This window comes from Salvelinus sp. IW2-2015, linkage group LG4q.1:29 (genome assembly GCF_002910315.2).
Source record: "Salvelinus sp. IW2-2015 linkage group LG4q.1:29, ASM291031v2, whole genome shotgun sequence".
NCBI lineage: Eukaryota > Metazoa > Chordata > Actinopteri > Salmoniformes > Salmonidae > Salvelinus > Salvelinus sp. IW2-2015.
In genome coordinates this window covers 25425742-25435423 of record NC_036842.1, presented here as the reverse complement: position 1 = coordinate 25435423, position 9682 = coordinate 25425742, and the positions used below count along the sequence as shown (strand labels likewise).

The 9682-nt window shown below is 43.1% G+C and overlaps 1 protein-coding gene across 1 annotated transcript in view; it reads right to left on the bottom strand.

The window, feature by feature from the left end:
• Positions 1 to 4964: 4964 nt before the first annotated feature.
• LOC111961715 (tumor necrosis factor receptor superfamily member 10B) overlaps positions 4965 to 9682 on the bottom strand; it is a 34479-nt gene continuing 29761 nt past the window's right edge. The window contains exon 10 of the mRNA XM_023984185.1: positions 4965 to 7978. Within this exon, the coding sequence (XP_023839953.1) occupies positions 7677 to 7978 (302 nt within the window). The 3' untranslated portion in view covers positions 4965 to 7676. The remainder of the gene's footprint in view (positions 7979 to 9682) is intronic.

The following is a 9682-nucleotide window of genomic DNA, read 5'->3' as shown; positions in this document are numbered from 1 at the left end:
CTGCCTTGCTCCTGCCATCTTGCACTGCTCCCTCCCTCTCCCTTCTCTCCCTCCTCTGCGCATCCCTCCTCCGCTCCCTCTCCTGCTCCTCCCTTCTCCTCCTCCTCCTCCTGCACCTCCTCCTCTCCTCCAGGATTCTTTGGTTCCTCTGGAGGATCGTGGTTCCTCTTGTCTCTAAAGAGGCGGTGTGTTGCAGATGCGGTCGTGACCGTGGGGGTCGTATCTTAGCCCAGCACCACTCCAGAGCCCCACATATCTTACAATGAGCTCCCTGGAACCAATGGCCTTGTCCAGCCTCCTGGGCTGCCTCGCAAGGGCCTGGTGCAGGCAGGGTGGGCTCTGGATATGCCTGGGGCTGAGGTTGGAGCTGGAGTGGAGATGGCTCCTGAAGGAAAGCTCCAGAAGGACCCGGTGGCTCGACCTGAGGTAGGCCAGCAAGAGGCACCTGGGCTGGAGGAGCTTGGGCAGGAGTCCTGGAGGAATCCATGGAGGTCTCCTGCTGAATTAGTTGTGCTGGAGTGAAGCTGTAGGGCTGTTGTTGTGGCAGCAGATCCTGTGGGTGTAGGAGCGGAGAGTAGATGGGGCCAGAGTAGTGGGTCGCCTTGTCCTCTCGTTTCACTGGAAAGTCATATTGGAACTCTGTCTCATCTTCACTCATAGGATCATTACTGTGGTCCTTGTACACTCTGTCCCTGGGTGTCCTGATCTCGACGACAATAACTTTACGACTGTCCCGCTGCCCAGACTTCATCCTACTGCTGTGTCTGCTGTGCTGCTGGCTTCCCCTGCTTATTCTTCTCTCATTCCCACTGAATCTCCGGAGAGGGAGGGTCTCTGGCTCTAGTTCTAGCCCAGCCCGGTGAGAGGGCCCTGGGCTGGGCTGGTGGACCTCCTCCTGGTCCTGCTGCTGCTGGTTCTCAAGCAGGGAAATATGCCTCTGGCCAGACATTCGCCTTGGAGGATGAACTGCTGGTGCTGACAACATGGACACACCATCCTCTGTACGTTTCCTGTTACCTGGTCCCGGTACAGGTCCCAACACTGCTCCAGCTCGGTGCCTGTGTGACCTTACGACTTCCCCCTCCTCCTCCTGGAGTTCAGCCAGGAGATTATGTCTCCTCACCAGCCGGGCCCTCCTCTCCTCCTCCATGCGGCGGGCCCTCCTCTGCTGGCGACCCCTGAAGCGTACCAGCTTCCTGGCGTTGTCTAGAGGGATGCCAGACAGCTGTACCAGCTGCCGCACAGTGCAGCGGTTCAGGTCGAACGCCCCACTCTTCCTCACCATCTTCACACCCACAACACCACCAAAGCCAGTGGGGGAAAGGTCCCTCTCTGCACTGTGTCTGTTTCTCTCAGTGTTACACACAGCCAGGTTGAAAAGTAACAACAAAGAAGTAATGAGAACTGCTGATTGAAATGTCATGGTATTATGACATCACAGACTGCACAGTAGAATTACATTATGACATCACTAATGAGCTAACTACACAGTGGAACAGCATTATGACATAATGTGGAACAGGGTAAGGGTCAATTCTAATTCAGAAAGGGAATCGAATTTAAAATTACAAAGTTGAATTTTTTTTGAAATAGTTTCTCCTTTTCAGTTTATTGAGAAGTAATTGAAAGTAGCTAACTCTTTATTGAATTATAATTTTTCTGTACACTTCCTGAATTGACTGACACTTTGAATTTACCCCAATTCTTATATGGAATGTTGATTTTTTTAAATTTTATTTTATTTCACCTTTATTTAACCAGGTAGGCCAGTTGAGAACAAGCTCTCATTTACAACTGCGACCTGGCCAAGATAAAGCAAAGCAGCTTCAACAAAAACAACAACACCGGGTTACACATAAACAAACGAACAGTCAACAACACAATACAGAAGAAAAATAGAAAAATCTATGAACAGTGTGTGCAAATGTAGAAGAGTAGGGAGGTAAGGAAATAAATAGGCCATAGAGGAGAAATAATTACAATTTAGCATTAATACTGGAGTGAGAGATGTGCAGATGATGATGTGCAAATAGAGACTGGGGTGCAAAAGAGCCAGAGTGTAGGTAATAATATGGGGATGAGGTAGTTGCTATTTACAGATTGGCTGTGTACAGGTACAGTGATCAGAAAGCTGCTCTGACAGCTGAATGCTTAAAGTTAGAGGGGAGATGTAAGACTCCAGCTTCAGTGATTTTTGCAAATCGTTCCAGTCATTGGCAGCAGAGAACTGGAAGGAAAGGCGGCCATAGGAAGTGTTGGCTTTGGGGATCACCAGTGCAATATACCTGCTGGAGCGCTGCTACGGGTGGGTGTTGCTATGGTGACCAGTGAGCTGAGATAAGGCAGGGCTTTACCTAGCAGAGACGTGTAGATTACTTGGATCCAGTGGGTTTGGCGACGAAGCAAACCTTTGGCAAATGTATTAAAATCTATCAGGGGTGCTGTGGAACCCCCTGCGGCTATGATTCTATAAGGAAATAAATGATGAAGTGCAACGCTGGAAAGATGAGTGTTGCAGGCTCATGTCTATCAGAGCAGAGAGGGGGAAAGAGATAATAGAAAGTTAATCTCTTCAGTTCGGTGAGAGATACAGGCGCGCTTCTCTCTCACTAGTCTTGTGCAATATAGGCTAGAATGTTGCGGAAAACATAAACCCGGCCGCTCCAACATTAATCAATTATTAGAATATCAAGCACGTTTGCACATTATGTTTTTTAGGGAGCAGTAGAATTATAGAGAAGTCAACATCAATTAAGTGATTGCTTTTATTACACATATTACATAGCTACCAGTGAAAATAATTTGAAATGCAATAGGAGACGTACCGGAATTGGTTCCGGAACGAAAAAAGTTAAAAACGGAGAGGTTTCGGGATCCGGCTCAAATTAAGCACTGACGCCCATCTGACCCAGATTGCGATTTATAATGGACCGTTTTTGGATTGCATAAACAACAATAGTAATTGTGTGCTGGCGGGGATGCAGGGCAGTGTTAGCCACAGCTAGCAGAGCTAAACAAGTACCTTATAGTTTAAGCCTTTTCTTTGTGTCATAAAAGTGCATTAAAATTGCATAGGAACTGTGCACTTTGGATTTTTATAAGTACGATTTTCCCTGGACAGTTACTTTAATAATATGCAATTGTTTCACACATTGTTGTATAATATACATTAATACTGCATGCACTCAGTGGTTAATTAATTATTCAAGTTATTCCATTTTGGAATAAAAAAATACACTGCTCAAAAAAGTAAAGGGAACACTAAAATAACACATCCTAGATCTGAATGAATGAACTATTCTTATTAAATACTTTTTTCTTTACATAGTTGAATGTGCTGACAACAAAATCACACAAAAATGATCAATGGAAATCAAATGTATCAACCCATGGAGGTCTGGATTTGGAGTCACACTCAAAATTAAAGTGGAAAACCACACTACAGGCTGATCCAACTTTGATGTAATGTCCTTAAAACAAGTCAAAATGAGGCTCAGTAGTGTGTGTGACCTCCACGTGCCTGTATGACCTCCCTACAACACCTGGGCATGCTCCTGATGAGGTGGCGGATGGTCTCCTGAGGGATCTCCTCCCAGACCTGGACGAAAGCATCCGCCAACTCCTGGACAGTCTGTGGTACAACGTGGCGTTGGTGGATGGAGCGAGACATGATGTCCCAGATGTGCTCAATTGGATTCAGGTCTGGGGAACGGGCGGGCCAGTCCATAGCATCAATGCCTTCCTCTTGCAAGAACTGCTGACACACTCCAGCCACATGAGGTCTAGMATTGTCTTGCATTAGGAGGAACCCAGGGCCAACCGCACCAGCATATGGTCTCACAAGGGGTCTGAGGATCTCATCTCGGTAYCTAATGGCAGTCAGGCTACCTCTGGCGAGCCCATGGAGGGCTGTGCGGCCCCCCAAAGAAATGCCACCCCACACCATGACTGACCCACCGCCAAACCGGTCATGCTGGAGGATGTTGCAGGCAGCAGAACGTTCTCCATGGCGTCTCCAGACTGCCACGTCTGTCACATGTGCTCGGTGTGAACCTGCTTTCATCTGTGAAGAGCACAGGGCGCCAGTGGCGAATTTGCCAATCTTGGTGTTCTCTGGCAAATGCCAAACGTCCTGCACGGTGTTGGGCTGTAAGCACAACCCCCACCTGTGGACATCGGGCCCTCATACCACCCTCATGGAGTCTGTTTCTGACCGTTTGAGCAGACACATGCACATTTGTGGCCTGCTGGAGGTCATTTTGCAGGGCTCTGGCAGTGCTCCTCCTTGCACAAAGGCGGAGGTAGCGGTCCTGCTGCTGGGTTGTTGCCCTCCTAYGGCCTCCTCCACGTCTCCTGATGTACTGGCCTGTCTCCTGCTAGCGCCTCCATGCTCTGGACACTACGCTGACAGACACAGCAAACCTTCTTGCCACAGCTCGCATTGATGTGCCATCCTGGATGAGCTGCACTACCTGAGCCACTTGTGTGGGTTGTAGACTCCGTCTCATGCTACCACTAGAGTGAAAGCACCGCCAGCATTCAAAAGTGACCAAAACATCAGCCAGAAAGCATAGGAACTGAGAAGTGGTCTGTGGTCACCACCTGCAGAACCACTCCTTTATTGGGGGTGTCTTGCTAATTGCCTATAATTTCCACCTKTTGTCTATTCCATTTGCACAACAGCATGTGAATGTATTGTCAATCAGTGTTGCTTCCTAAGTGGACAGTTTGATTTCACAGAAGTGTGATTGACTTGGAGTTACATTGTGTTGTTTTAGTGTTCCCTTTATTTTTTTGAGCAGTGTATGTATTTAATACAAGACTCAATCCAGGCTGTATCACATCTGGCAGTGATTGGGAGTCCCATAGGGCTGCGCACAATTGGCCCAGCGTCCTTTTTTACTTAACTGACTTGCCTAGTTAAATAAAATAAAAATACAAAAATACAAAAAGCAAATACAGGATATTTGTACAAACCATTTATTTAAAATTGACATTAAACATACAATGGCTTTGCTACATTCGTATCTGAAATCCAGACACAAGCAAACAATTGTCTAAGGGAGAAAAGTACTTAAAGAAAACATTTTGGTTCATAAAACATTAACATAGGCAGTATAAACATGTTTTTAAGCTATGCAACGAATAAACAGAAAAGTGTGAGGCTTGTAGTAAAACATGAAAAAGTACAAAGAGAAAAAAAAAACTATTCTCAAATCAATTGCCAGAGCGCAAACATGATATGAACACCAATTCATAACCCTAACTCCTAAGACTTCATAAAAAAAAGCCAAAAGCAGTCTCAAAGGTAATATTGTAACAGAAGGGATGTGTTAAAAAAGGTTGTAGAAAAGCATTATAAAGAAAAAATAAGGTCCCTAGAAATTGATGCAGGCTGGTTTTTCATTGTCTGTCAATAGATGGCAGTGCCAGCACTGTAGCTTCATATCTCAGCTATAAAATATAATGATTTCCTCTTTACATAAGTGTAACCACTAGACTACAGGGAAAAAGGGGCTAAACCAAGTTTAATGTGTCTAACATCATATGCTAGTACTTAGGTCGATTCACCACTTATGGCCTCACTAAGTCTATTCTACACAATTTACTTCACACTTCATTCAGTTCCTTCTGCTTTTAGGTTTTTATTTTTTGTTAATAACTGTATATATGTACATATATATTTGGTGAAGCACATAAATACACTCTTACAAATGTTTGTACAAAGGACGCTACAGGAAATAAACGTGGATTAACTATCCTGAAAAGCTTTCATTCATCTTCTTGTCAGAGCCAAACAATGGGAAGCAATGTGATTTGCGTACCTGTATATACATGTTTGTTGACATGTATAAAGGGGTCCAACTTTGTATCAATACATTAGTAGCCTTTTCACACTACCGAGCCAAACCGAGCAGAGCTGTACTGGACAATGTGAAAAGTACAGTTTGGGTCGCCCCTATAGTGTGAATCAGGCATATTAGTTCAGGCTTGAAAAGTCTGCCCTCTACCACAGAGAGAAAGGCTCACAATAGCCCACAAATAATGTTTTTAATCTATGTTAACAATCACTACAAGAGCCCTAACACAAAATGGACATTATCATGACCACCTTGGTTGAATAAGAAACTCTATGTGCAGAAATGGCATATGTAACTATGAACTTCTTTGACCGTATGTGCACTGAACATAGTCTTTGATCAGTGCTCCGGCATCAAGCAGGAAAGGGTTAACCCCAAATGCAGTTCAGCCACTCCTGTCTATTTGATCTCAGTCATGATGCCCTGTAGCTAAATGTAGTCTTGATAATGTAGTAACACATTACTGTGCTCTTTAGTTTTCCAGGGCTGCTTTGTTCAGAATGGCATAAATAATGACACATAATCATCATCCGTTTAAAATAAATATGTCAATGAATGTCAATAAATAAAAAATGATGGAACCTTGAGGGCTCTGAGTATTTTTAGGAACTGTTTAGAAACATTTCACTAACAAAAGAAATAGCTATGGAAATAACTTCCAACAAGTGTCTCACTGGACACACTGGTTGAATCAACGTTGTTTCCACGTCATTTCAATGAAATCACTTGGAACAAAAATGGAATAGACGTTGAATTGACGTCTGTGCCCAGTGGGGTGAGAATGCATTAACACTGAAAAATAAAAGAACTAACAATGCAGTCTATAAAACATTCAGTTTAGTCACTTCTGCATTTACAACTTCCTTGCTCTTACCTGCACTTATACACTTTAAATGAGCCTATGGCACATTTCAATTCATAAACAAATTCTGGAATTTGTAAACAGTAACAAGCTACCGTATGAGACATATTTACACACACATGTAAATATTCAAATGGACCATTTCTAACTGTCGTTAAAACTTCTAATACGGTTATGACTCATATCAATCTGCATTTTCAACCATGATATACAGTATGTTCCATATTTTACTGTAATTTCTTTACAGCGTTGTGCTTAAATGGTCTATCTTTACCTGTAGTTTAAACTTCCTCCTAATATGGGCATTTGTTACCTGTTGCTCTAAACCCTTCATGTGCCAGAGGCCAGTGCATCAAGAAGACGCAGTATCAGTGACAAAAAGCTAGCTAATGCCACTCCTACAAACCAGTGTATGTCCCTGTCCCAGGGGTCAGTATTGGCCTATAAGCCATGTCAGTCTCAGAGAGAAGGGGCTGGGTGTAAAATTATTGAAATCAAAGGTGAGCTTCAGACCCACCCAATCACCTCAGCTTACATCTGACCACAACGGCCGCTAAATTGTGTTGAGGCCATCTCTTAAAATAACCTCAACATCCATCTCCAACTCCTCCATTTAGTTTTAGAAAGTGTTGGCCTATCAAGACCGAATACACCAGGCCATATAGGCCGATTACAGTTGATGTCTTCTTGCAAGACAACAACGTCCATCTCTAAACCCTGCATTAGAGAGTACTGGTCTATAAGCCGAATACACCAAACCATTTTGTCTGATCTTCGGAAGACAACAATGTCCATCTCCAACTCCTCCATTTTATAAGAAAGCACTGGCCTGAGGGCCAAATACATCAGACCATTTAGGCCAATAAGAGTTGACGTTGTCTTTCAACAATGTTTTTAATTTAATCGCAATCCACACACGTCTCCAAGGCAGCGCCACCAGTGGGCTGGGGGTGTCAGGGCGTGTCTGCGTGTTTGTAGTAGCCCCTCTTGATGGCAGCTAAGGCGATGCTCTCAGCGGAGCGCCTCTGGTCCAGGCTGAGAAGGGCCTGGAGCAGGGCGTTGATGTCTGCCTTCAGACCCTCCTTCTGCATCCAGTTCTTCAACAGGTCGTACACCTTGTCGCCAGGAGGGGCTCTCTCTGCCATCTTGATGTGGTTGTCATTGACACCGATGTAGCGGAAGAACTTGTTGTGGATCCGCACATCCAGGCACTCGTCGAAGAGGTCGAAGCTCTTCTTCAGGGATGTCTCCTCTCCTGGGGAGAGAAAGGAGAAGAAGTGTTATCTTGGTTACATCTTTGCTAATTCATTGTTACTGATATCAAAAATAGGGGAGTTTTTCCTGTTTTCCTGACCACCAAGAAAATATGTGCTTTAGTTATAGACAATAAGTAAGGGCCAGACTTTTTTCCTGAACTGGTCACATGGTCAGGAAAAAAACTCCTGCCCTTTATTTTAGAAAGCATAACTCTTTATCGTAATTTTTCCTTTTCCTGATGATTTCACTTAAATGAATTACAATTCTTAAGCAGAAAACAATAATATAGCTTTTCTTAAACAATAGATAAAGTAGCTCTGCATCAACTATGATCTGTTCCTGAATCTGTAGCGGTGTGCTTTCCCCGTCACATTTTGTTCATTTTCTAGGCTTTACAATACAGCTCCTTTTTAGCATCTAAATTGTAAATTGTTTCTAACCTCTTAATGCCGGGGAATTAACTCGTAAAGCAATTAACCACTGAATACAGAGCTAACAAGGTTAAACCGTGTAGCCAATAGCAAATAAGTGCTACACACACGCAATTAACTTCAGGCAGAGATAAAAACAAAGCCAAGCTATACTGACTATAGTTCAGTAGCAAAAACTACGCTTTAGCTAAATCACGTATTCCTGTAGTCCCTATTCATTAAATTCATATCCCTATTCATCATAGGATGAATGAGTGACAAAGGACATAAAATCCATATATAAAATCCATCAAATTCATGATTGTTTTGACTTGCTGAGGGCTGACATGAACTCGACATTATTCCATCTCTATGGAGTATATTCAATAAGTCGAAATGCTCAAACCAGGCATATAAAAATGTAACTGATAGACAATATATTTCTATCAGACTGTTCTGTAACAATTCAGTCTTCTGAACAGACCGCAGTCAGGATATGATGAATGTGTTGTTTATGGTGTTTGTGGAACCCCTCCCTACAGTGGTGTAGTGGTGCCTGGAGCAGTGGGTATACTCTCATTTTTCCGAGACATCCTGTGTGAAAAAATCTATGAGAAACAGTCACATACACTCTGAATGACCTAAAACGATAAATCCCATATTGGTCTTTCACAGTCAGGCCAAACCAAGCTGTACTGTGCAAGTAGGCTTAGATACTGTTAAAACAAATAAATGAGGCTGTCAACGGAGTCAGAAATTCATAGTTTTCAGATCTTTCCCTATTTTATAAGGTTTTCACTCTCAAGGTCACACTTCTTTAACAGAAAAACAACAAAATTGTATGTTTTAAGTCCATAACAATGATTGAACCACACCAGGAGACCACTTTTGAGGTCTGGAAAAAATCTAAGAAATGTTGAGTTTTGAGTGTAGTTACCCTTTAATTCAAGTGTGCAGGCACCTAGCACTGTTGTTTGGTTAGCTGTGGTTCTGTTGCACATAAGATGGAGTAGGCAAAATAAATGTCCACTGGATGGATGCAAATAATGATGATGTCATTCTGACAGGTAGGCATAGGCTACTTTGTAGCTAGTTAACATTTAATAAAGAAGGTTTTTAGGAAAGCCTTTCCATCTATCAGAAGACGGTTAGGCCTATCATTAGCACTGCTATATATGTTTCCTGTTCTTTAATTGTTTGACACCTGGAAGTTTTATTTCATATTATGAGGCATGTCTTACCTTGCTTTAAAGTAGCGTATTGTAAAAATCCCACCATAGAAACATGGAGGC